This window comes from Prunus avium, chromosome 1 (assembly GCF_965620075.1).
Source record: "Prunus avium chromosome 1, drPruAviu1.hap1.1, whole genome shotgun sequence".
NCBI classification, from domain to species: domain Eukaryota; kingdom Viridiplantae; phylum Streptophyta; class Magnoliopsida; order Rosales; family Rosaceae; genus Prunus; species Prunus avium.
In genome coordinates, this window is record NC_142284.1 from 1,577,894 (window position 1) to 1,604,346 (window position 26,453).

The following is a 26,453-nucleotide window of genomic DNA, read 5'->3' on the forward strand; positions in this document are numbered from 1 at the left end:
AATATTATTTTGACAAAAAAAAAACAAAAAACGAAAAACCTTCAGTCGATTTTACAATGCATAAAACATGTCGTTTTGTCCACTGATCCTTACGACATGTTAAAATGGGACAAATAGTGTCGCTGGATTTCTTCAAGTGATTTGTTTTAATCTTCGCCGTTGGTTGGAACTTGAATCCAACGGTCAAGATGCGCAACAGAGAAACCCCACCTGTTTATAAACCTCTGGCTCTGAGTTCAGGCGCCAAACCAGAACCGTTAACAAACTCTAAACAGTCGATTTTCCCCATTACACCGCAGAGTTCTATCGCCACCTTCTGAGAATCTAAAATCCAGTTTCTTACTGATCTTTTTCTAGGGTTTATAGTTTTCTTGATAAGAATTATCATGGAAAACGAGAACATTTCTCATGAAAACGTGAACATTTCTGATTTGAGGGAAGAAAGCGGGGTCACGAATCAAGATTCTCAAAGTCTTGATCTTGAAGCTGTTCAAGCGACATCAGAAATGAACAAATCCACCGTGGAAGATAAGCATAAGGGCAGTGGATCGATCTTGACTGAAGAAATTGTGGGTCATGACCAGCGTACTGGTTTGGTGGTTGAGAAAGAAGAAAGCCCAAAAATGAGTGGGGTTTTGCTGGGTAAGACTGAAGGGTTGAAAAGTGAAGAAGAAGACGAGGCTGTGAAAGAAAAGTTCTTGAATGAAAAATTGGTGGGTTGCGATGAGATTGTGGGTTTGAGAACAGGGTCAGTGTGTGGACAAGAGAACAGTACTGAAGATGGGAATGGGGTAGTTGCTGATCAGCAAGGCCTCAATATTCCTCTTGATTCTGAAATTACTGATTCGGAATTGGGGCATTCTTGTAGTTCTGAAGGAGATGAGAAGGAGATTGTGGGTTCGGATGAGATTGTGAAAGAAGAGGTTGTGAAATCAGTGTTCTTGAATGAAAAAATGGTGGGTTCGGATGAGATTGTGGGTTCAGCAAAGACTGAAACTGGGAAAGGGGTAGTTACTGATCAGCAAGATCTCAATAATCTTGTTCCTGAAATTGCTGAGAAAGAACAGATTGGTTCTGGTTCAGGGTCGAGTTTATGTCGTAGTGAAGGAGTTACAGATCAATATTTGAAGTTTGTAATGAGAGCAGATGACGTGACATTAGGAGAGGCTGATGACTCCAATCAAGAATGGAGGGATTTCAAAGAGGCTATCATGAGAGCAGATCTGCTGGACCTAGAGTCTTTTGGCCTAAAGATTGAACGTCGGGTGCGAGCTTCGGTTGAGGACGTGGTGAAAAGATATCCCCAGATGAATTCAATGACAATGTCTCTCTCTATAGGTGACTGGGAGAAAATTCTGGAGAGGAGAGATGGTTCTGGATTGGAAGCTGATCGAGTAGCTATGCTGAGAGAATCTGGAGAGCAAAGAAAGATGCAGGTATTAAAGGCCTATTCTGAGTCTCAACTTTCTGATATGGAAGGTAAACTTGGTGTTATTAAGGAAGCAAAAGTTGATAATGGGAAGACTATTGCTGAACTTGAAGAAGAAACAAAAACTGAAGTTGAGAACGAAAACAATGAGATTCATGAATTGCAGGAAATAGTTATCGTGGAAGAATCAAAAGAGACCGAGTTGAAAGTGGAGATGCCATCAAAGGCCCCAGGGCTGCTGCATCGCCCTAAGCTGCTGATGTCTGCCGGTGCCGTAATAACTGCTATACTTTACACAGCATTGAAGATGAAGCGAAGGTAAAGGAGGAAAATATGACAAAACTGCTCAGTAGTCCTCTTGTATTGTGTAGCCATAGGCCATGTTGGCTTTTGCTGTTTGTTATCCTCGAAGCTTTTGAGAGTACAGAAGTAGATAAAAAGAGAATTTGCAGAGATTTGGTCATAGTTTGGATCATGTTTTAGTATCTGTTGTGTTTGGAATTGGTAATCTCACTGTGTCTTTACCACAAAAATAGTGAGAAAGTGTAATAGATTCAATGTGAAGATTTGAAACAAATAAAAACCATGTCTTTCTTTTTTTGGGGAGTTTTTGTGTCTTTCGATAATATTTTGCTACTTGTTTTTCTTTTTTCTTTGATTAGTGGGGATGGGAAATTCAGACTTTCGATGTCTTCCGACTAATTACTAGTTGGTACGTTTGCTACTTCTTCTAAGCAAACAAATTGTATCTATAAATGTATGGTCATTGTGTGCTGGTTCTGTTTATATGCCTAAAAATGTTTGGTAGCCCTTCTATCTGCCATTCTCCTTGTATGTTTAGGAGCTTTCCAATTCGAACGAGGGTTTTGACATACCAACTTAGCTCTACTCATGTTCAGAAAAGATAAAGACACAACTGAAGTATTAGGCCAGCTTAACCCACAGTAGATATGAGCCCAATGGACCAAATTCTTGGGGCCTAAACCCTTGGGCCTATTGACTGTGAACCCAATATGAAGTAGTAGTCATGACGTTTGCCAAATGTGAGGTGAGGCTATAAATTAATGCCAGAAAAGATCAATGTAACTTATCCTATAGAGCCTGCAAAAAGAAACTAAAAAAAAAAAGGTTTGATGCTCAAGACAGTCATGTCCTCCTCCACTTCCTCTTCTTCAGTTGCTAGCATTGGTTCTACAAATGTCGTTTTTGAGATTGGAAAATACAAGGTGGTGCTCCAAAGAGCTGAACCAGTGACTACATGCAGCACCAAGTCCTCAAATATTCCAGTTCCACCTCCAAAGCCTCTTCTGATTGGCATGCCTTGTGAAGCTGGAGAATTCCCTATCTTGCTGCTCCTCCATGGTTACCTTCTCTCCAACTCTTTCTACTCTCAGCTTATCCAGCATATCGCTTCTCATGGCTTCATTGTCGTTGCCCCTCAGGCTAGGCTCTCTCTCTTTCACTTGGACGCACACTTTATAAATTGTGATTATACATATCTGACCAAGAATTTTTCATCTCTCTTTGATAATTAATTAAACAGTATGGTGATGGTGGTCTTATTATAGTTTTTATGTTCAAATAAATGATTTTCAATTTCGGTTTCTCTCTTGTTAGCATATATACTAACTTTCCATGGTTTCCAATTACCTTATTGGGTTTGGATATGAATTATTGTGACTTATCATTTGAAGAGAGAGTCCACACATTGATATTCATGATCAAGCATTATGTGAGTTCATGCTGCTTGTGTATTCCTTGAGGCTATCATCTGCAAGTTTCCTTTAAGTTATTTTCAGTGATTGCCATAGTCTGCAAGGTAAATGGTCACATCTAACAGAGGCTTGTGCTGTCTTGTTGGGCACCAACCAAGTTTTCAAGTAACAAAAGCAAAATAAGTGAGTCACTGAGCTTTCATTTTTTTTGGTGAAAACCAAGGTATCCCCGCGCGATTGCGGGGACTAACCCTCGAGGTACTGTCGGGCGCAAAGCGGGGATCTCTCCCAACAAAGTCTGCTCTATTCGCAAGCGCCTGGGATCGAACCCAGGACCTCTTGTTTAAAGGATCCAAGCCCCTTCCACTTGGACCAACTCTTGAGCTTTCATTTTCAGTGCTTGACAAAATGGCATGTTTTGATTGGCATTGTATGAAATGAAAATACCCAAATGGCTCAGTCCTTATCAGATATGCTTGGGGTCTAAATACTGACCCTTCTTGTTTTTTGCCAGTGAGTCTATTTCAAGTCTGAGATTCCTTGTCCTTGACAATATACAAGAAGCGGCTGAGTTGAGAGAACTTCTCTCATTCACATTATCATTCACATTGAGATGCTGTGCATATAACATGAAAGACTAAAATTTCCAGTTTGGCTTGTATTTTTGTGCTGATATTGTGCTTCTTAAAGTTAAACTACAGAGATTTGAGCAGACATTAATATTACTGTACCTTTATAAAAAGCTAGATGAATAAATAAAATTGCCTCTAACTCTGCCTTATTGATAAGCAAATGTTCTTTGTGTTCAACAGTTATATACAATAGCTGGACCAGATTCAAAAGGTGAGATCAAGTCTACAGCAGCAATAACAAATTGGTTATCTGAAGGACTTCAGTTCTTGCTTCCACCCCATGTTCAGGCAAATCTAAGCAAGCTAGCACTCGCGGGCCACAGCCGTGGAGGCAAAGTCTCTTTTGCACTAGCATTAGGGAAAGAAGGAAACACTAATCTAAAGTTTTCAGCCTTAATAGGCATTGACCCAGTTGATGGAATGGACAAAGGGAAACAAACCCCTCCACCAGTACTAACCTATGTTCCTCATTCATTTGATCTTGATATGGCAGTGATGGTGATTGGTTCTGGTTTGGGTGAGGTGAAAAGGAACCCTCTGTTCCCTCCTTGTGCTCCAAAAGGTGTTAACCATGAGGACTTCTTCAACGAATGCCGAAAACCAGCATGTTATTTTGTGGCAAAGGATTATGGTCATCTTGATATGCTGGATGATGAAACCAAGGGGATCAGAGGGAAATCTACATACTGTTTGTGCAAAAATGGGAAGTCAAGGGAGCCCATGAGGAAGTTTGTTGGAGGGGTTTGTTGTGAAAAATGGACAAACACTTTCACTCACTCCCCTAATGATCTTGTTGTTGATGGACTTTGTGACACACACAATGATGGATGAATCACATACACACACTTGAGACAACAACCAAGCACAAAGTGACACAAGAATTTATAGAGGTTCAGCAATTGCCTACATCCTCTTGGTGATCCCCTTGAGAAATTCACTTCATGAAAGAATAAGTTACAACTTTGGTTTTACACAGAAAAACCCCTTTGGAACTCTATTCTCTCCCCAAGCTCTCTTTTCTCTCACACCCCTTGCTCAACACTTTGATGCACTTGTGAACACTCTCACAACCCTTGGTGTTTCCCTCCTTGGTGTCTAGACTCTCAAGACCCCAACTCAGCTCTAAACTTGAACTGATTGCTCTCTCTCACGTTTTCCCTTGGTGAGTTAACCTCTTTTGAACACAATAGCACCCAGCTACTTGACCACCTTGAGATTAACCACCCCTAACTTCAACTTGCTTTCTCATCTTATAATGTCTTGCTTTATCTCCATTACCTACACAAACCAATGGACACAAGATAAGGCACCATCTTGTCTTCCACGTTCCTTCCTTTAGTTTCCCACTTAGACTAAAGATCAGATCATGCAAGTAAACAAATCCCACTTCAGCCACCTTCCAACAAAACCAGAAAATGGAGAATGGATTCTCCAAACCAAGACAACCAATTGGCAATGAGTGCTCTCCCAACTATACAGCAGGTAGTCCACCTTCTTTTATCTCAGAAGTGACCCATTAAACACCTGCAATCTTGTGGAAAGCGATAGCCACCGAAAACACAGTTGAAAACACGTAAGAAATCGTCACAGCACAACTGGGACGACCGGTCGCCAGGAACTGGCGACCGGTCGCTTTTGGACTGAGGCTTCAGTTTCGATTCTGCTTCTTTACGACCGGTCGCAAATGGCACGCGACCGGTCGCTCATATTTCCTGCGACCGGTCGCAAAGAACTAGCGACCGGTCGCCCCATGCATTTGCTCCAGACTTCGAATCTGTGTAAAAACGACCGGTCGCCCAAACCTTGCGACCGGTCGCTCACTCCTTCACTTGCATACTAAATGTGAGCCATTTTCCAACAATCTCCACCTTGGCGAACCATTTAATCACCCCGTGAGTCATTGTTGACCTCTAGAACCTCTTCAACCTCTTAGAAATTGTTCTAGTAATTTCCAAGAGCTCCACCATGGCAATACACCTCTTGCCTCAATGCACCTTTGGTGGAAGGTGCTCCACCCAAGTCTAAACTTGAGTAACATGGACCTCTTGTGCAGAAAAGAGTTCCCCCTTGCCAAATTCGTTGCTCCTTGCCTCCTTGGAACCTTGAACCTTGGACTTCCCTTGATATGCAAACCCCATACCAAACCTTTGTTCACTAAATCCCCATTTAGTACTTCTTGCTCTTGGATTTAAGAACACATTTCTTTTCATCAATGCACTTCTCCAACTTTCCCGCTTCATGCTCCCTATAGCACTCCGAAACGTGGTTGGAACTTCTTGGTCCATCCATCCAAAACCTAGGGACGGTTTGATGGATTCCTTGGGCTTGGACCTTGCAATTGATGATGGCTCTACCTCAAGTAGAACCCCTTTGTGAGTTTGTTGTTGTTGCCCTCCTTCTTCAGCCCTTGTGTCAAGCTCCACCTCAAATGGAGTCCCTTCCATGACCACCTTGGCAAGAAGCTTCTCTTCAACAACATCCTCCCCATCATTCCTTGTCTTGATTTCACCTTTGTGGATATTCCTCTCCACACTTTCTGCAGCTTTGAAATCAAGCACCTTTGATGATGAACCGTTAGTCATACACCCTTGACTAACCTTCCTTGCCCAACATCTCTTGAGCACACTTGCAGCTACATCATGTTGGACCGGCTCCTTGACATTAAGACTTGTTGCTTGCTCTTCCTTGGTACAAATCTCTGCACCACCCAAGAGCTTGTATGTGTTGTTTGGTTGAATCTCCCCCTTCATAACCTCCACAGAACCTTGTGTGACCATGAGCTTCCCTCCTTTGGCCTTGTAAGAGCAACCTTCTCTATCCAAAGAACCAAGAGAGACTAGATTCGTTCTTAGTGTAGGTACAAACCTTACCTCACTAAGAGTCCAAACTTCACCACCTTGCAACTTGATCTTCACAGTCCCTATGCCCAAAACTTCACATGTAGTTTTGTCTCCCAACATAATCTTGCATGCATCCTTATCCTCATATGTGTCAAACATCAACTTATTTGCACACACATGATATGAGCACCCGGAATCTAAAATCCAACTTGAAGAAGAATTCTTACACGAAGAACTTGCCATGACTTCCCCGTTACTTTCATCCGTAACCGTCAAGAGTTCATCACATGTGTCCTCATCACACACGTGGGCTGAACTTCCAGCTTTCTTCATCTTGTTCAGCTTCTCCTTCCATACCGGACAATCTCGTCTCCAATGATCCATAGATCCACACTCGAAGCACCCTTCATTGTCCTTGGACTTAGTATTCCTTTTGCTGCCCTTGCCTTCTTGCTTGCTTGAACGACTCCTTGCGAACAAACCAGCATCTTGAGAGTTCTCCTCCGAACGTTGAGACATCCTGTGATGCGACATCACATCTTGCACCACCTCCTCAAAATTCAAAGTACTCTTCCCGAACATAAGTGTAGTTCGGAAATGCTTATAAGACGGAGGCAAGGATGTTAGTAACATGAGTGCCTTATCCTCCGTATTATACAACACATCCATTCTTTGCAAGTCAGCAACACATCTATTGAAGCTGCTCAAATGCTCCATCAGATTTCCTTCCTCCGCCATCCGAAGATTTAGGAGTTCCTCCTTGAGGAAGAGCTTGTTGGTCAGCGACTTCCCTGCAAACATCTCTTCGAGCTTCTCCCATGTTTGTTGCGCTGTGTCCTTCATCACGTTGATGAGCACCTCATCGGAGATGAAGTTCTCGATGGCTCCTCTAGCCAACTCATCTAGCACACCCCACTCCGCATCTGTCATGGTAACCGGCTTCTTCTCTTTGCCTTCCAAGACAACACTGAGATTTTGTTGTGTAAGGGCTGACTTCATCCTCCTTTGCCAAAGTGTGAAGTTCTCCTTCCCTGTGAAAGGCTTCAACTCCACCTTCATGCTGACAGATTGTGGTAGCCTCTGATGCATAGAGCTACTTCCACCTTCAGCTTCCTTGTCACTTGCCATCTTCAACACACTAGCAATTGCTGCTCCAACACAGCTCTGATACCACTTGTTGTGAAAAATGGACAAACACTTTCACTCACTCCCCTAATGATCTTGTTGTTGATGGACTTTGTGACACACACAATGATGGATGAATCACATACACACACTTGAGACAACAACCAAGCACAAAGTGACACAAGAATTTATAGAGGTTCAGCAATTGCCTACATCCTCTTGGTGATCCCCTTGAGAAATTCACTTCATGAAAGAATAAGTTACAACTTTGGTTTTACACAGAAAAACCCCTTTGGAACTCTATTCTCTCCCCAAGCTCTCTTTTCTCTCACACCCCTTGCTCAACACTTTGATGCACTTGTGAACACTCTCACAACCCTTGGTGTTTCCCTCCTTGGTGTCTAGACTCTCAAGACCCCAACTCAGCTCTAAACTTGAACTGATTGCTCTCTCTCACGTTTTCCCTTGGTGAGTTAACCTCTTTTGAACACAATAGCACCCAGCTACTTGACCACCTTGAGATTAACCACCCCTAACTTCAACTTGCTTTCTCATCTTATAATGTCTTGCTTTATCTCCATTACCTACACAAACCAATGGACACAAGATAAGGCACCATCTTGTCTTCCACGTTCCTTCCTTTAGTTTCCCACTTAGACTAAAGATCAGATCATGCAAGTAAACAAATCCCACTTCAGCCACCTTCCAACAAAACCAGAAAATGGAGAATGGATTCTCCAAACCAAGACAACCAATTGGCAATGAGTGCTCTCCCAACTATACAGCAGGTAGTCCACCTTCTTTTATCTCAGAAGTGACCCATTAAACACCTGCAATCTTGTGGAAAGCGATAGCCACCGAAAACACAGTTGAAAACACGTAAGAAATCGTCACAGCACAACTGGGACGACCGGTCGCCAGGAACTGGCGACCGGTCGCTTTTGGACTGAGGCTTCAGTTTCGATTCTGCTTCTTTACGACCGGTCGCAAATGGCACGCGACCGGTCGCTCATATTTCCTGCGACCGGTCGCAAAGAACTAGCGACCGGTCGCCCCATGCATTTGCTCCAGACTTCGAATCTGTGTAAAAACGACCGGTCGCCCAAACCTTGCGACCGGTCGCTCACTCCTTCACTTGCATACTAAATGTGAGCCATTTTCCAACAGGGTTGTGGTTGCATTCCTTCAAGCTTATTTAGAAGGTGATAGTAGCCACTTAATGGCTATAAGAGATGGGGTTGATGAGACTCTGCCAGTAGAGCTTCAAATTGTTAAATTTAATTTGTGAAGTTTAGGAGTGTTAAAAAAGCAATAGAAAAAGTTTAAGCTGCAGTTTCCCAAAACAAAATTAATTTCTTTATATATGTTACTTGCTCAGTTTGCTCCATTACAAATCTCACACGGAAGCTTCAATTAAGTAATTACATTTAGCATTCTGAATTTGGAAGTAATGCAAGGACCATTGTAGAATCTTTGATTTTTTTAGTACAAGCGATAGTATAAACTACGAGGGATAAAGATTTCTCACACACACAACTATAATGCCTGTTGGCCATTGTAAAATCTTATGATGCGCCAAAAGTTATTTGCTCTGCAAATGAGTTTGTTGGATTTTCACAAAATTAATGGATTATTCTTTGTTAAGCCCAAAAACTAATAATTCCTTAGAAACATAGTGAAGGCCTGGCCCAATATCATTATATAAAGATGATGGGGCTTGAATTTTAAACACTAACGGATTTTACTTTAAGCCCAAAAACTCATTTTAAAATAAAAAATAAAAAACCCAACGCACTCCTCCTCCATTTCTCTCAGCTCGCCGCCTCTCTCACCTCCACTCAGCAGCCATTCTCCCTGCCCACCCCATCTTCTTTTTCGATTCTTTTAGAAATTATAGTTGAGAGAATACTGAGAGGGTTGCAGCCTGCAGGGATACAAAGGCCTTCGATTTCATAGCAGTTGTTGTTGGCATGCTGGCTCTGAAAATACTGAAATACAATTGTTTTTAGTGGCGGATCCAGGATTCTCGGTCCAAGGGGTCATAGTGTAAAAGTGTCGAAATTTTTTTTATTAAAAAAAAACACTAAAAAGCATAAAGATAGTACATTAAATTCTCTAAAAATTAGGATATGAGTACTACGAAAATTAAAATAATATATTTTTAAATTTTTATAAATTATTATTGTAGTAATATATTAGTTAAATATAGCACTGGGTATATACTAAAAGGTTAAAAAGGTTTTATTAATAAACATTTGGGCCAGACTTTTCAAAAGACCTACAAGTTATTAATAAATATTTGGGCCAGACTTATACATGGCCCAGACCTTTTTAAAAAACCTACAACTAGTGAAACGGTGAGTTTCAACTAAATGCCTAAGCTAGGGCAAATCACCAACACCATCTTCACGACTTCATCTTCTTCGCTGCCTCTGCAACCTAAAAAAAATTCACGTTGTGGTGCTGCCAGAGCAGAGCATATGCGTCTGGAAGAAGTTTAGAGAGCAGCGCAAGGCAAGCCCACAGGGGACTTTCATCGAGCACCTTGCACACAAAGGGTCGCTCAGATAACGGCCAAGGGGTCACCGGTGGAGTCCATGGCTAGATTTCCGGCATCCCAAGGGGTCCTGTGACCCCTCTTGTCCCAACGTGCGTCCGCCACTGGTTGTTTTAGTGTTATAGAAGTTGAGTTTTTCTGGTCTCTAATGATTGTCTTCTCTGAATCGGTGAGTCCCGCTATTCTCCAAGTTTACTAAGAAAATTTCTTTACTTTTTGTTTAAATAACTTTGGCTTATGACTTCCTGTATCTGCTGGGGGTTGGTTATCTTTTGGTCCTGTTTGGTAGCTGAGAAATCGCGGGAAAACGAAAAATTAAGTGGGAATTTTGATGGACGTAGTTTTGAAAAGGTTGTTGTAAAATTCCATTTTTTTCGTCTCTAGTTTTTCTCAGCAACCAAAAGTCTGCAATGGTTCAGTCGCTCCCATTCTTGTTACTTCTTATTTTTCTGTTGGTCTTTCAATAGCTTTCTAATATCTTATTGCCGTTTGAAATGATATAAACTTTGTTTGAGCATTGCAACTTGGATAATTTGTGCTTACTCATATACACGTCGAGTGGTAATTTCTCTTGGAACTTTGGGGTACGTTTATAGTCTGTTCATTGTGGAGCTTTTGAATTTCTCTTGGTCCAAGTTAGAATGGGTTTTAAAAGTTTTTTTTCTTTAAGCGTAATTAAAGGCCCTTATTATTTTCTTTTGAGCAGTATCTACTGTTTGCTTGCTGTCAGTATATTTTTGCGAGTTGAATTTTAACATGGCAAATATTGTTTGCTTTGCTTGCAAGGTCCCTTTACCCCAGTAGAGCATCAAACCAGACAGATATGTATTGTTTGCTTACTCTCCTTAGGAACATGGATCCCCTTTTCTAATGTTGCTCTTTGAATGGAAAGTTCTCTCAGGTCTATTGTAATCCAACTTTTCCCCTTGAAAAAAGATGTTTTGGTTTCTTTACAGAATATAGAAAGAAATTCATTGGGTAGGATGTGAAATGTCAGACTTTAAAAGCACAGTAATCTGCACGCAGACAGTACTTTGATATTGGGCTAAAATACTATAGTCATGCTATCAAACTAGGCATTCGTATTCTCTTTCATGGATGTAGTGCACTTATGAATCATAATTTTTTCGGAAGCACGCAAATGTGCTTAATCCATCTTCTCTATATGAATTTTTTTCTAATAACGTTATTGATTACTTAATTTTTATTTGTTCTATGTTATAGGTCTTCTGCTGCAATGGATTAAAACAGAAAACCGTCTGACTCGTTGTGGGTATCAAAACACTCTGTTATTAAACAGTTTTTTATCGCTCTGAAGCTCTGATTTTTAGTGGGATGAAGATGTATGTCTTAAACTTTTATTTTTGCTATTTTACTTATTTCTGATGTGGTAATTTTATATAAATGTCTGTTTTCAGCCTTTCTAGACAATTCTTCTTTATTTATTTTTCTAATGTTGGGGATGTTATAAATTCCAATTTCTTTGCAGAGTAGAGGCTAATTCCGGTGTGCTTACCAATTTCGACGTGCTCAAATTTCTAGAATCTAGAGGGGCTTCTAAAGATTCGGCACGGGTTTTTTCTAATGTAACGCCATCAGAGAATAAGGTTGTAGTGGTGTTTATGTTTCCACCACCCACATTCTGTTTTTAATTCAACCTTGTTGTGAAGATTGATGTATTGTTTATTTTCCTTGTTTAGGTTTATGGTTATTTGTTTGGGACTCCTGCTCGTGGTCAAACAATGGAGAATATCAATGAGTTCAAGGAAAAGTGTAAGAAGTATGACCTTGCGGAAGCTGAGGTGCTCAATATCATCAACACTAGGCCATCTAGCATTGTTGGAATCTACCCGGTTTGTTATAACTACTTTTTATTGTTAATATGTTTCTGTTGTAGCTTATTGATTTTATTAATGACTGTGATGCTTGTGTCTTTATAGTTTCAGTTTCTTTTAAATTTATGATTGTGTACATTACCGTGTTTCCTGGTGATGTTTTGTGTATTGGGTTTATGGGATCATGCCGTTTATGCAACAAATTTGTTTGTGTTTGTACCCTGCATTGAGGGTGGATTTGGAACCGTATTAAATTGGGATAGGAAAAAAACACTATAGGTACTATATTTTGTGTAGAGAATAATGATGAGTGATGAGGAGCATAATGCTGTATTTTTAGTACTTGACTGTGGATTTACTGATTCGCATTACTCTCTAGTATTGTAGAACATTGGCGGAGTACCATGTCTATTCTTTCCCTTCTCTGTAGCCAAAATATTTCTTTGTTTTTCTGTAATTTGTGATATCAGAAAATGCTCAACTCCGCTTGATATTCCCCTAATTATCATTGTTAACAAGACATTGGCAATTAAGGTTGAACCTGTCAGAAGTCAGGATCATAAACAAAGTTACCTTATTCTGTAACTTAATAATTGACAAAGTTTATGGATTGCCTAAATTTCTAGTGTCTGTCTATAAGGAATCGTTTTTCTTCCCAAATGGTAGAATGGTCTTGTGTGTCTTTTTGTTTTATATGCTGAGAGAGTCTGATGGCAGCTCTCGCTGGATTAACATGTGGTTGGTGCATGCACAATATCTTTTGGTTTTTTTCATTTATCATCTTCGTTCATGTAAACATAATAATATAATAATCCTCAAGAATATGATTGCATTAAGCTTTTGCGTCTGGATGGAGGTATTTTATCTTGATCTTACTATGTGCAATGACCAAGGGTCACATCGTCTCTATACCAAGGCTCCTAATATGATTTTCCTACTTGTAAATGGAGAGAAAATATTGTAACGTTCCTGGTTTGTTCTAATTTCTATAACATGTCAACTCATTTGCAGATTTGCTCTGTTATTTAATTTTTTGTTTTTGATGTTTCACAGCTTATCGAGAATTGCGACTTGCGTTTAGGAGATACTGTTGAAGAGCTGGTAGAATTGGTAGTAGAAGTGTTTCCACCTCATCCTTCAGCAAAGACTGTTGAAAATGATGCAAAAACCACAAATGTGGAAAAAATTGAAGACCAGAATGATAACGATGAAGGGAAACCAGAAAATGAGGAAGAAATGGAGACAATCGATGGGTCTTAGGACTGGCCGTTAATCTTTTCTTAAAAGTCTTGTGTTCAAAAGCGTTCCAATACCAATACCAATGTTGGAAGACACATGAATTTTGGAACTTGTAGGTTTGAGATCAAGGTTATCATGTTCCATGTGATTCTTTCCTTTCGTTTTTACGTGTACAAGCGATACTGAAGGAGGGAGGTTTCGGTATTAAGCTCGTATTTTGTTCTGCATTCGGCTTCAACCTTATTCTTAATGCAATTGGTCTGTTCAAATGAGACCCACACCATTCTCGAACAAGAAAGCTTGAGGCTTTGCAAGCACAGGTGAAAAGTCAAAACCAATTTCAAGTGTGAACCATTTTCAACTCACACAACCCTAAACCATGAACCCGCCAAATGAAGACGACATGACGTACGACAATTGATTAAGCACTGGTCCATTAAAAATGAGACACATGGAAGGTAGCCAAGCTGTTTAATTCTTCATCCACTCAAATTTTTCTTAGCTTTCCCATTTCTATGACATGATAGTAATAACTGATGAGCATGAGGACAGGCACCATATATTATTATATGTGATTTGCAGATAATAATTTCCCGTTGAACTGAAAACTGATGTGGTATAGAAAAATTGTGTCGGGCTTATAATTGTACCCTCTTTTGAAAAAAGAAAAATAGAAGACTGAAAATGATAGATCCACATCCACAACGCACCTAAATAATTGTGCTCGGGACATGCACCCCAGAGGAATCATGTGTTGTGTTGTCGATCTCTTTTTGTTTGTCTTAAGTTGTGTTGTCATCTTAAAAAGTAAAACATTTGCAGACAAAATCTTAAAGGAATAAAAACCCCAATGATTCTTAAACTACGTTTTCATCATAAGCCGACTGGATATGAAAATTAAGAGATGAATCATGTAAAATTTTAGAATATTCATGTTCGTAAAAGAATTGTCATCATTGATTTTATTTTATTTTATGAAGGATGCTAATTGCATTGTTTTTGTGAATTTCAATCATCGCGTGTATTATGTCACATGATATACATATTGGTCAAATAATTTAGTTAAAAAGAGTAATGGTGTGTAAATGAGCTTTTGTCGCTAAAGGGCATGGGAGAACAACTTTGATGATCATGTCGTCTGATTACGTGGAATGTTCGATTGCTCTCACAAGAGAGCAAGATCCTTATATTAGGAGTTGTACTTACGTGAAGCCAAATGGTACAAAAAAGCAAGAAGTTATACTCCCTGGTGAGGAGAAAGAATTTCATGTAATAGAGATAACACTTTTTGCTATCCCTAACTAATAACGCAATGACATGTGAGATAACTTTTTCACGTGTTATTGTGTTATTAGTTGGGGATAGCAAAACAGTATTATCCCCGTTACAAATAAGTTTTTCTACCTTGTGAGAGTGGTCGGACAGTCCACTTAGACGTCGTGACCCAAGATATTTATTTTTGGTGAAAATAACTTAAGATATTTTTTTTTTTGGAAAATGACCCAAGATATTCTCTTCCATACACATATAAGCTATAAACACTTGCTAATGTCACCTTTAGTTACTCATAAATAATAATAAAACTGTTATATATTACTACTGTAAGACAAATTGTCCTACACTCCTTCCCTATAAAGATATAAGGACTGCACCTTCCGCTTCAATTTCATAGAGTAAATGAGTACAAGATGAACTTACCTTTGGAATAATTATTGGTAACAAAAAAAATATGCTCCGACTGAATGTGCTCTCCCATAGAAGTTTGGTTAAAGACCTAAAGCAGAAAAGATATGTTAAATCAATACCAGCAACCAAAACAATTGTGTCAAATCAAATATCACTTCCACAAAGAAAAAAAACCTAATCCCTCACTCACTGTTCTCTTCTCTCTCCTCTCTTCTCTCTTCTCTCTCTTCTCTCTCTTCTCTGTCTGTGTAGTTCAGAAACTGAAACCAAAGAAAGTGAAGAAGGTGGTGGAATGGTCATGTGCGTGGGAATGGGCATTCTGACCTGACCACACCTCAGAAGCATAGACCACTTGAGCTTTTGATTTTTCAATGTATTTTGGAGCCACCGGCCCACCCTTTTCTTTTTCTTCGTCAAAATGTCTCACCTAATCCAGAAATATTAAACCCTATTGTTTCCTTCAAAATAATATTACAAAAAGAAATATATATATATATATATATATATATATATATATTTTTGAAATTGAAATGTCAGGGGTCCTCTCCTCTCCTCGTGAAGCGATGGTTTCAGCATAATGTACGGCTTTGCCCCATATAAATTTGTGCTGATTTTTGTGGCAAAGACTAACCAGACCACAAAACGACACCATTTTTCTTTGAGTTTGCATTGTTGGGTTGCACCAAAATCACCAAACCCAACATCATGTGGTCAAATCTCTCTTTTTCTTGCCATTTCTTGCCCCCCACAAACCTTAGACTCTGAATCTAGATCATTAATTTTCTGATATTAAATTTAAATTTAGAATTTGAAAATATAAATACTTGTTGGAGAAGATAATTTTTTTCTAAGTAGAATAAGATCATATTAGTGTTAGTGTTAATCCGAGATTTGTGATTAAACATGAGTTCAAATGTCCCCCAACCACTGCAACGTCAAACAGGTGCATGCATGCAGCCATGGGATAATCAGATAATACGACATATATCTGAGAGTTTCCATAAAAACAAAAAACAAAAACAAAAGTCAAACAAGCTAGCTGTGGCAAAATTTATCTTTTATTCTTTAGAAAGAATTTAAAGTTGGAAAATTAGGTTAGAGAGAGAGAGCCATTGGTGGATGGAATTAGGAAAATTATTGTTTCCCAGAGAAATTAGTCTTTGAATATTTGGCTCTTGTTAGATGCCAAATGGTAAATTGGCTGCTAGAGAGCATGCACACACACACACACACACATGTGAAGGAAGCAGTAGCAGCTGTGGATCTGCAGGCAGGCTCTGCCTCTGCCATTAACAAATTGGAGTTGACCCACAGTTGACCAAGACCAAGAGATGGATGGATGGAACCATCTATCTAACTTCCAAGGGAGTAATTAATGTGTTTATCCAAGACATGAGGATGAAGACAAGCTCATTTGGTAACAAAATTAATAAAGCAGCCAACAAGGTACGCAGGAAAAGCATAGACAGAAGTTAATGCTGTCGTATCCATATCCCCCTCGATAGTGAAAGAGATCATACGTATAGTCTTTCACTTTTTATTTTGTAGACAGAATTCAAAAGGTCATTTGGCTGTGTATTGTGTATGCTACTAGCATCCCAAATCCGGGATAAGTTCGGTCGCTTATGTACGAGTGAGCTAAGTTCAGTCGCTTATGCATGCGTGAATGAGGGTAATTTCTAATCTTTCATCTTAGTGTAGGATAGTTCCGCTAATTAAATTGGTCGCTTATGCACGCGTGAATGAGGGCAATTTCTAATCTTTCATCTTAGTGTAGGATAGTTCCGTTAATTAAATTGGTGGCGTACACGTCAGTATCTTACTTACTATAAAAAATACATGTAATTATACTCGTAATATATATATAATAAGAATGGAAACCCATGTTTGATTCACATGAGCATAAATCATTGTTGTGAATTGAAAAATAATAGTTGCAATATATTTGGTGCTGTACATGAAACCCCATAATGATGATAGATAGATGCATGCTATGCTATGCTATGCTATGCTATGCTATATATGCTACCAACAAATCAATAATTCATCACTAGTATCAGACAATCCCGGCACTATTCAGAATTCAGAGAGAGAGAATGCAATCTCATTCATTACACATCAGCCCATAGTAAGAAACATTAAGGATCAAAGCCCATGTACTTAAATAGCACATAATAGTAGTTAATCTACAGAGTCTACAGACACAAAAACAAAACCAAACACTCAAAAAAAACCCAGCTGTATTTCCTCCATGAACTGAAGCATCGCTTTCTCCCTTACATACAAGCTTAGAGGCTAGAGAGAGAAGAAAAAGAAGAAGAAGCTTGGTCTTTAATTTCATGCCCTCCACTTCCAATCTGTCCCATAATAATTAAACTCTTTGCATTAATGCAAAGTTCAATTCAAAAACAAAAAAATATATACAATCTACCATGCATCATCAAAAACAAGAGAGAGAGAGCGAGAGAGAGAGAGAGAGAGAGAGTTACATTTCCAACACCTTCTCACTTGTCCCCCCATGCCATGATGAACAAGAATATAATGATAACAAATAGTGGGAAATAATTGACAATAATAATAATTTAATTAGTGACAGATTTTTGGATTGAGAAGCTAAAGATCAGATCAGGTGCACTGTTTAAATATTTGACTGTACTACTTACTTAAGTGTAATTAATAAATCAAGTAGTTTTAGTTTCTAATTATAATTAAATTTTTAAGGCATGAAGAGTTTGTTGCCACACTTGCAGCGCCAAGCTTCAGGATAGTACTCGAGAGGTATAGAGACACCTGGTTGAATGGGCACGTGGACCGCCTTACAAGGCGAGCACCTTCCACACTTGGATCTGCAACTCGGTGGCGATGAACCCAGCCGGCTCTTCTGAGTCTCGACTCGCTCCAATGCCGACGACCCAATTTGATATTCCTCTCTCTGCTGCTGCTGCTGATGAGAATGATGCCCACCACCTGAAAATTCATTGAAGTTTGAACCCAACAACTGAGTCACCGCTCAACGAGTCAAGGAAACTCAAAAAGGGGGGTTGCTGCTGAGTTGCTTACCGAGTCGGGTTTGACTGGTTATGGCTGAGGAGGCTGAGGTGAACAAGAGGAAAGTGAAGGCTGTGATGAGAGTTGATAGCCTGATGTAATGGTGGTGGTGGCGGCGGTGGCGGTGGCGCAGTACGCCCATCGCCTGAGGTGGAGGTGCGCCGGTTAGCAACTGGGCTCAGCTTTGAAAGTTCGATATTGTGAGAGAGTGAGAGAGAGAGAGAGAGAGGAGGATATATATATATATATATATGAATATGAATGATAAGATGATGTAAAAGGAGAGTGAGGAGGAAGATTGGGAAATGAGGGAGGGGGGAGATGCTTTTATTATTGTTATTGCAGTTTTTACTTGTGAGCGTGTGGGGAGGGTGGTCTAAGTCAAAAACACAGTCCCCAAAAGATCAAACCAGAGAGAGAGAGAGAGAGAGAGAGAGAGATTTCTTAGCTTTGTTGTATTGTTTGGCTAAAGAGTAGTGCTGGGACCCTGTAAGGCCCTGAATGATTGTGATGTGGAGTTGAAACAGAGACCAACTTTGAAGCCATATTCACTACAATGCCACTGAGATGGTGAAATGGTTGGGAACATATTTCAGACCAACAATGAATGAGATCTAGGTATGATAAATTTTTGTACGTGACAGTAACTTCACTTGACCTATTAACATGGTGATTTATATGTATCTACATTAACAAACAAATATGATGTTATGAATTTACAATTATCAAGTAGCATGCTACATGTTGTGTATACATGGCTAAGAAGCGAACTCCACTTGAATTATTACCCGAAAAATATCTACACACATTAACGACTCTGCGTAACAAAGTTTCAAATGCAAGTATGCAACACGAGGAGGGAAGAAAAATAAAGGAAGAGTGGCTTAAATGTAATAATTCGAAAAGAAGGGGAGTTTTGAGGTACAATGGGTGAGAGCACCCGTGTGGAGGAGGATGGGATGCTGTCTCGTACGAGACGAACACGGAACATCTGAGTCAAGGCTGAACCCACCCTCACCCTATGCACACCATTATTGCCTCTCTCTCTCTCTCTCTCTCTCGTCTAACATGGTAGGCCTATTGAATTCTGAGAGGGGCCCATTCATACAGGGGACAGGGCCCACATGGATACATTTTTTATGTTTTTTAACTTTTATAATATGCATTACCACTTTCTTCCCTTTTATTTATTTATTTTGTGGTTGGTGAAATAAGAGAATGAGAAATTAATAGAGGAAGGAGCAGTTGTATTAAATGAACCCCCACGATCTTTCTGTAAGTGCGGGCCTGCCTGCCCTAGCCTCTATCCTTAGCCAGGTAGCTCTCAGGCTCTCAGGCTCTCAGGGTCTGAGCAGCTGAGAGAGGAGGAGGAGGAGGAGGAAGAGTGTAACCGTGTAAAAGGTCGGTGAATCTGGCCCATTGATTTGATGGGTTTTGGGTTTGGTTGCATTTAAGGCACCAAAAAAGAAAAATAGCCACATTGGGGTAACAGGACTGAGAATGATTTGCTGCTAGAGGGAGGCCATGGTTTTAGTTGGACAAGGCAATCCACCAAGGTTTTGTGAAAACTGATCAATTTGCTGGTTGTTGAGAATTGAAAGGAAACAAAAATTATTAAAGAATTGGCAAGGGAGTTGTAATTCAACTAGTTAAAAGAGGTTCGATTCTCCCCTCCCTCCCTCCATCGCTTATATTTTTGCCAGAAATTAAGTTTTGCAGCTTAATGTGCGTGGACAGTGGAAAACTACTAGGCCTAGCCTCTGTTGGGCCCTTGGTGGTTCTTGGGTTGGTGAGGCCTAGTGTTCAAACAGTAACAAGACAAACATGAGGGTTTTCCCCATGGCAGGAAGCAACCATTACTAGCTTTTGCATGCTTGATTTACACATCATCTGTGACTGTACAAGTTGGAAAGGGACACTTCACTGCATTATGATATTTCAAAATCAAAAAAATCCACACACACACAAAAGAAAAAAACAAAAACAAAACGCCATTGATGATTGCTTGCACTTCTGTTTCTGCAACAACTGTTTGAATTGCTACCTTGTGGTTCATAGTTTTAGTTTGGAGCAGTAGAAGTTTTAACTATTTGTTGTACTCATCCTTAACCAAAAATTACAAGCTGAAAATTTGAGTCTGGATTCTGCATATAGCTTCAAGCCTTCAGAGTCAAATGATTGAGGCCAGGATCTTCTTCAGTTTGGTTCTGCAAGCAATAGATATTATGGCTTTAACAAAGCAAGTGCCATGGGCTGCACTTCAATGATTAGAGCAGGAGAAAGACTTCAACGAGTATAATACTATTTTGCTATATCTAACTAATAATGTTATGACATGCTTGATAACACTTCCACTTGTCAGACCAAAAAAAAAAAGATAACACTTCCACTTGTTATATTATTATTGACCTGAAATATCAAAATAATGTTATCCCGTTGCAACTAAGTTTTTCTCCTAGAACTGAGCTTTGAAGACTCAATTAATTACGCCATGCTATAGTGTTGTCTAATTATTGATGGAATTACATTGTGTGTGTGAACCTAAAATTTTAATGTTTAAGAGACAAACCCTTTTCTTCTAGAATGACCTTCCAATTCTTTGCTAGTGACGAAATTCGATGACAATGGTAAATTAGATCTCTAAATTCAAAACCTAACATGTTCGGATTAGACAGGTTTCCTATGAAAATCCAGTCTTATCAAATGGTTGAACTCACAATACTTTAGTCGTGCAGCATATCAAATCATGAACACTCCCCCCAATAGAAGAACATGAGAAAAATAATAACTTCACCACTCACTATTTCTCTTAGAATAAAGACAAGTTCAAATAAAAGAGATTTGTAGCTTATGAAAAAGAGACATGAATTCAACAATTAAAAGAAAAAAATTGATTCCTCGATATCCTTTTTTGTTTTGAACTAAATGAACAAAGATAAACTCAATTTTTGATTGCTTACACACACAAATTTATGTGTAATTACTAGTAAAAATTTATTTATTTCGGGATAATAAAGAAACCCTCATAATGCAGACACATAAATTTTAAATAAACTCTAGCATATAAACCACCTCCCATGTAAATTCAAATATTTTCATATGGGTAAAGAATTCAAATGTAGAGCACAATGGGTTGAAAACACCTTTTTGGTCTATTTGCCATAAGGTCCTTGAATAAACATAATATTATTAAATAAAACACCAGAGACCTAGTAAACCCCGCCAAAATGTTCCCTTGATCCCTTCCACAGTGACAGTGTGGCATTAACCCAAAGCCCCAAACTCCCAAACCACTAATTAATCAGTAATTAAAAATAAAAACCCTAAGGTTTAGTCCAGAATCATTCAGACAAGAATTACGTGGCAGTCTAGGGTGAAACGCAGCTACCGAAAAGCCCCTTCCCCACCAAAACCCCCATACGACTTACGAGTGACTCTTTAGTCTTATGAGACGACGCCGCGCCTACTCTCTCTCTCTCTCTCTCTCACTTCTTTGCTTGCTGCCCTTTCCCCTCTTTCCCCCAATTCCACTTTCGCCCTCCCAACTCCCACGAAATTACCAACCCGCCCAGATCGCATTCGCAGGGCTCTCCGCCGCCGAAACTCCCGCCATGAACGCCACCACGACGTCGTTCCGCTCCATTCTCGAGAAGCCCCTCAACCAGCTCACAGAGGACGACATTTCTCAGCTCACTCGCGAAGACTGCCGCAAATACCTCAAAGAAAAAGGTCCCCTCCCTCCCCTCCTTACACCTCACCCTCTTTTTCTACTAATTTTCGCTTTTGCCCTTCGCCTCTCTCTCTCTTCCCTCCACCGCCATGTTCTCCGATACGTCTACAATCACGGAACATTCCACTCTCTCCAACTATATTTATTTATTGAAATTGATTAATTATTTAACGAGGATTTTTTTTCCTTTTTTTCGCAATTTAAAAATGTGATGGACACGTGTCCGTACAGGAATGCGGAGGCCTTCGTGGAACAAATCGCAGGCGATCCAGCAAGTTATTTCCCTCAAGGCTCTGCTGGAGCCCAACGACGATTCCGGCGCCGGAGCGCTCAGACGGATTGTCGTTTCGCCTCATACCACCACCCCGCGCGTCAGTGCTTTCTTATTATGTGTTTGGTTCCCGAGAAATTAAAAATGCAAAAGAAAGTTACTGTCTTTCTTTTCTTTCTCTTTGTTTCCCTCTTAACACTTGTTTGATTCCGAATTTTCTGTACAGGCGGCTTCGAATTCAGCCGGTTCGGCCAAGGAAGCGAGTGCCGATGTCCAGGTTTCCGTGTCAGCTGACGAACCGGTGCCGTATCAGAAACCGGTTCAGGAGGACCGGCCAGCCGATGCCGATACTAAGGCCATCAGTCCAAGGTTTAACTTCTCTATCAGGCTCTTTGGCTCTGGCAATGTGTGAATTTACTGATTGCTGTAGTTTGATTATGTTAAGCACAATGTGGTAGTTAAATATGCTAATTTAGCTTAGTTGAAGCTGTTATTGTTTTAGCCTCCTGGAAACTAGTAGACTTTGGTTTCATAATGTTCGCTTTGTCCTTCGAGATTCCATATTGAGCCTAATTTGAGCTCAGTAGATTGAGTGGGGGAATTGGTATGTGGAGGAGATTTTGAAGTGGATTCTTGTTTTCATGCCTAGCCCAAATAGGTGTTAAAGAAGCCCCACATCTTAAAAGTTGGCACCAAGTTTACCATATTTTTTCCATGGTTTTTGGCTTTTTTCCTGTGTATGCTTTCCATCTACAATATGCTTGACATGATTACAATTTTTATTTTTTTGGGGGCGGTTCATATTGTCTTTGTTCTTAAGGCAGTATGAAGCCAAAGTAGATTAATTTGTTTTGCAGAGCATACTATGATATATTTCTTGTTCATAAAACTTTTTGCGTTTTACCTTTTCAAATGAAGCAAATAAATTTGCTATTTTCTGTGGAAAGATTGGCACGGTATGGTTCTAATTTAGATTTCTTGTGATATGTTTATATTAAGTTCTAAAGAAAAGTATTTGATATTGTGGCCACAGAAATCAGTGTACAACTGATGCATCAGTTAGGCAAATGACAATTTTCTACTGCGGCAAGGTGAATGTATATGATGGAGTGCCACCTGATAAGGTAAATGAAGCTTCCTCTTAGCATGGATACCTGGAGATAAGCCTTCCAATGCAGCGCTATATGGATTTGCAGGCACGGGCAATCATGCACCTTGCGGCAAGGCCCAACCATTTGCCTCTGGACAATCAATTTGGTGGTACTGCAGCACTAAGATCCTTACGATGCCAATTTCAGACTGCCGGAGACAAAGATGGCTTTCTCCCTCCGAGTGCCACATTCTCTCAGCCCATGCAAACAGGTATTCGCGCAGAAGGATTTCTTAGGTTACCTTGTGAAATACTTTGGGTGGAATGGAGTAGCTGTGTACTTGACACTTAATTGGAACTGCATGTGGTGAATGGAAAATAAGATCCAAGAAATGGTTATAGGCATTGCCATGTTTCTTTCATGAAACAGTATAATTTTTTCATGGAACAGTATGATTTTAGTAACTTTGTTGTTAAAAATTGTTTCTTGGTTGTTTTAAAAAGAAGGAAAATGACGTCATGCTTATGGGAAGATGATTTTCATAATATAGGCTTACTTAAACAAACAAGAATTCTCTATTCAACTTCCTCTATTTTCCTTTTCCGTAGTACTAAACATGGCGGCCTCAATCTTTATTGAGTCTTATTTCTATTAATTACAAGTCAATTTGGCTAGAGTCACAGAGAAAGGATTTTTGCTGTTATAGTTTGTGATAGCTTAGAGACCTTGACAATTGGCAATGTTGAAATACCTATGCTAGAAAATTGTAGCTTTTGAAATACTGGTGGCTATGTAATTATAGTTTTCATTGAACTTTACAGAGAAGATCGGTGAATATACTCAGCAGTACTGGGAGAAAGGGAACAGCACTCGAGATCCTGGTAAGTTGTTTAGTATTCTTGCACCTCTACAGAAGTTGCTGTTATCAGGATGAAAAGTGTGCAGTTCTTGGTTTAAATAGAAAGATGCTTATTGTTGTAACTTTTGTGCTTTCCAAGGACATACATCTTAGGATCCTATATTAAAAGAGATGCAAATCTTGATAGGTGCTAGCCATTCATTGATTTCACACAGTAGGTAGAAGGTACATGGTTGTGTGCCATATTTTCTTACATGAAAAGACATCTTCTTAAGAAACTGCTCATTAGATTTTTTTTTTTTTTTCTTTTTTCTTTTCACCCTGCTCTGTAGACGTTGCCCTTAGGAGTATTTTGGAAGAACCTTTTATCATTTCAAAATCTGTAAGGCAAGGTATAGCTATGAATTCACAGTTGGTGATGCACCTTGCAGTACTTTGAAGAAGTGTGGTAACTTTAAGATGTATTATTCTTTTAGAAGTATTTTAATGGAAGGTTAATGCATCTACATTGGTGTCACAAAATTCACAACACAACCAAACTTTGCTGTCACTTGAGGCCAAAAATAGGAACCGCCATTTCAACTTTGTCACATCAACGTCAACCTCTGGAACTAGCTATGCCATTGTAACATCTGAAACTCCATTACAGAGTTATTTCTTTGAACCCTGTAGTCCTCCGCCCCTTGCTGCTTTAAAAGACACATCTCTAAATATCTTCACCACTGATACTTGCTCTTAGTACTTTTTCACTGTCACTTTCATTTCCCATTGCTTGTGTTGCAATCACTGCCTTTTCATCTACGCTGTTCAAACCATCTCCATACATTTATCCCCATTTTTAGTGAAATGGTTCCATTAAAGTTCAGTTGAAACATATTATATACAACTTTGAACCTAAAGAAGTTGATCTGTAGATACTTCTGGAAAGCCTATCGAAGTGGAGCTTTAACATGGCCCCTTTGCATGCCATGGGATTCTGATGAAAAGGTCTTAGAGGATTAACCAGTTAAAGAAGCTTCACTCTTTGATGAAATATGACATATAGTAGTTTATTTTCCTTGAAACATTTGGTGGTAATTCTTAAGATGCAGAGGGCCAGGCAAGCAGAAAAGTCTCGTTGGAGAGATATCGTGAAAAGCGAAAAGACAGGTACCTACTGATAGAAACTGTTGTTTACTGCCTCTAAAATCATCTGCAACATAATTAAATTGATTCTAAGCTTCTGATTTCATCCCATTCATTTCCTCCTTTTCTTTGCTCATGTTCCTACAAGGGGAAGATTAAAGACTAAGAAAAATATTGGATCGAGTTCGAGCTTGGAGGTCTTTTTGAATCATCAACTTAGGACACATACCTCAAATGGTAATTCAAGTCAGAGTGGCACAAGCTCTCCACCCCAGCCTGGGCTGCTGCAAACAGCTGACAATCAGCCAAAGAGTCTGTGCCTTCCCGTTGACCTAAATGACAAGGGTAAGCTATAAAATTCCTCCTTTGTATGTTTCATGACATATGATATTCATAATTTGTTTATGAATTTGACTTCTATCATTTGCCGACCAAATATAAAGTGACATATCAGGTCGGTTGGATGTCCTAATTATGTTGAGTGATCGTATTTGAAGGAATCAAGTCAGAAACAGATCATCTTATGTGCAAATATTTTGGATGATAAAATATTTACAGGTGGTTTGTTTGGTTTTTTTCTTTTTCCCGGGTTGGCTGTTATGCAGATATCCTGGAACGCCGAACTTGACACTTTCTAGGTCATTCAGAGTTGGGAGTTGATTGAAGAATCCCTCAGCTATAAATTAGAACCATGACAAACCTGATAGGAAGGGAAAGAAGAAACTAATTTTAACTGCCTCCTAGAGACCTGCCTTTTGGTATGATTTGGGCTGCTCCGAGGACCATGAAGTTTTTTCACTGGCTTTTGCCTATCAGGAGGAGAATTCTCTTTTTGGACTGGTATGGCTTTGATCAGTTTTGTAAGTTTTAGGGTCGAGATGCAGAGCTGTAAACAGCCATTTTCCTTTTAACTCCTTATGTAAGTAATTATTGTATGCGGTACCATTCTCTGTCAAGAGAGCTTATTGTACAAGTTGAAGGAAATCATCTCCTTTAACGTTTTGTAGCTATGGAGAACAGTTCTATGTAATTTATGGTCTCCTTTGTTTATAATTTTCCAAATGAAAGTTGGCAAAAATGTGTTGCAACTTGCAGAGAACTCGCGGCTCGGTTGATGAATCGGAATTGGAAAAATGTATTATTTTCTGTATTACTCTACAATGGTTAGGTTTACACTTTATAGCCACTTTGGGCACAGCTTGAAGCTAGTTTCCTATGTATAGATTGTATGATATTGTTGGCCGTGTTGTTTCTTTCTCAGACTGTACATG

General features: G+C 39.5%; 5 protein-coding genes across 7 annotated transcripts; 4 read left to right on the top strand and 1 right to left on the bottom strand.

Moving 5' to 3' along the window:
* Nucleotides 1-354: 354 nt before the first annotated feature.
* On the top strand, nucleotides 355-1,999 carry LOC148297120 (uncharacterized). The gene has a single exon (XM_088247221.1). The coding sequence runs from the start codon at nucleotides 387-389 to the stop codon at nucleotides 1,749-1,751; it is 1,365 nt and encodes a 454-aa protein (XP_088103347.1). The 5' UTR covers nucleotides 355-386; the 3' UTR covers nucleotides 1,752-1,999.
* A 514-nt stretch (nucleotides 2,000-2,513) lies between these two features.
* On the top strand, nucleotides 2,514-9,073 carry CLH2 (chlorophyllase 2). The gene is made up of 3 exons (XM_088247326.1): nucleotides 2,514-2,871; nucleotides 3,957-4,517; nucleotides 8,895-9,073. Exons 1-3 carry the CDS (start codon nucleotides 2,563-2,565, stop codon nucleotides 9,027-9,029), a joined length of 1,005 nt encoding a protein of 334 aa, XP_088103452.1. The 5' UTR covers nucleotides 2,514-2,562; the 3' UTR covers nucleotides 9,030-9,073.
* A 1,046-nt stretch (nucleotides 9,074-10,119) lies between these two features.
* LOC110768670 (RNA polymerase II, Rpb4, core protein) lies at nucleotides 10,120-13,599 on the top strand. Of its 2 annotated transcripts, XM_021972497.2 has the most exons (6): nucleotides 10,120-10,467; nucleotides 11,085-11,199; nucleotides 11,523-11,641; nucleotides 11,788-11,905; nucleotides 11,999-12,151; nucleotides 13,187-13,599. In XM_021972497.2, the coding sequence occupies exons 3-6, from the start codon at nucleotides 11,634-11,636 to the stop codon at nucleotides 13,391-13,393; spliced, it is 486 nt and encodes a 161-aa protein (XP_021828189.1). In that variant the 5' UTR covers nucleotides 10,120-10,467; nucleotides 11,085-11,199; nucleotides 11,523-11,633; the 3' UTR covers nucleotides 13,394-13,599. The 2 variants fall into 2 exon arrangements, with proteins under 2 accessions (XP_021828189.1, XP_021828188.1); XM_021972496.2 differs by lacking the exon at nucleotides 11,085-11,199.
* Nucleotides 13,600-17,112: 3,513 nt separating this feature from the next.
* Nucleotides 17,113-18,503, bottom strand: LOC110768663 (EPIDERMAL PATTERNING FACTOR-like protein 5). The gene is made up of 2 exons (XM_021972486.2): nucleotides 18,119-18,503; nucleotides 17,113-18,025 (listed from the first exon to the last, which is right to left on the bottom strand). Exons 1-2 carry the CDS (start codon nucleotides 18,246-18,248, stop codon nucleotides 17,775-17,777), a joined length of 381 nt encoding a protein of 126 aa, XP_021828178.1. The 5' UTR covers nucleotides 18,249-18,503; the 3' UTR covers nucleotides 17,113-17,774.
* A 3,034-nt stretch (nucleotides 18,504-21,537) lies between these two features.
* On the top strand, nucleotides 21,538-26,335 carry LOC110768656 (TIFY domain/Divergent CCT motif family protein). 2 transcript variants are annotated; one of them, XM_021972474.2, is made up of 9 exons: nucleotides 21,538-21,835; nucleotides 22,068-22,207; nucleotides 22,334-22,476; nucleotides 23,141-23,231; nucleotides 23,304-23,469; nucleotides 24,020-24,079; nucleotides 25,143-25,206; nucleotides 25,331-25,527; nucleotides 25,788-26,335. In XM_021972474.2, exons 1-9 carry the CDS (start codon nucleotides 21,553-21,555, stop codon nucleotides 25,808-25,810), a joined length of 1,167 nt encoding a protein of 388 aa, XP_021828166.2. In that variant the 5' UTR covers nucleotides 21,538-21,552; the 3' UTR covers nucleotides 25,811-26,335. The 2 variants fall into 2 exon arrangements, with proteins under 2 accessions (XP_021828166.2, XP_021828167.2); XM_021972475.2 differs by having other exon boundaries at nucleotides 25,149-25,206.
* Nucleotides 26,336-26,453: the final 118 nt, after the last annotated feature.

Bases quoted from the DNA above. Each gene is read 5' to 3' on its own strand.
- LOC148297120 (XM_088247221.1), top strand. From the start codon at position 387: ATGGAAAACGAGAACATTTCTCATGAAAACGTGAACATTTCTGATTTG.
- CLH2 (XM_088247326.1), top strand. From the start codon at position 2,563: ATGCTCAAGACAGTCATGTCCTCCTCCACTTCCTCTTCTTCAGTTGCT. The intron at 2,872-3,956 runs GCTAGGCTCTCT...TGTGTTCAACAG, and splicing joins TCATTGTCGTTGCCCCTCAG to TTATATACAATAGCTGGACC. The intron at 4,518-8,894 runs GTTTGTTGTGAA...ACTAAATGTGAG, and splicing joins TGAGGAAGTTTGTTGGAGGG to CCATTTTCCAACAGGGTTGT.
- LOC110768670 (XM_021972497.2), top strand. The intron at 11,906-11,998 runs GTTGTAGTGGTG...TTCCTTGTTTAG, and splicing joins TAACGCCATCAGAGAATAAG to GTTTATGGTTATTTGTTTGG. The intron at 12,152-13,186 runs GTTTGTTATAAC...GATGTTTCACAG, and splicing joins GCATTGTTGGAATCTACCCG to CTTATCGAGAATTGCGACTT.
- LOC110768663 (XM_021972486.2), bottom strand. From the start codon at position 18,248: ATGGGCGTACTGCGCCACCGCCACCGCCGCCACCACCACCATTACATC. The intron at 18,026-18,118 runs GTAAGCAACTCA...ATGAATTTTCAG, and splicing joins AACCAGTCAAACCCGACTCG to GTGGTGGGCATCATTCTCAT.
- LOC110768656 (XM_021972474.2), top strand. From the start codon at position 21,553: ATGAGACGACGCCGCGCCTACTCTCTCTCTCTCTCTCTCTCACTTCTT. The intron at 21,836-22,067 runs GTCCCCTCCCTC...GTGTCCGTACAG, and splicing joins CAAATACCTCAAAGAAAAAG to GAATGCGGAGGCCTTCGTGG. The intron at 23,232-23,303 runs GTAAATGAAGCT...ATGGATTTGCAG, and splicing joins ATGGAGTGCCACCTGATAAG to GCACGGGCAATCATGCACCT.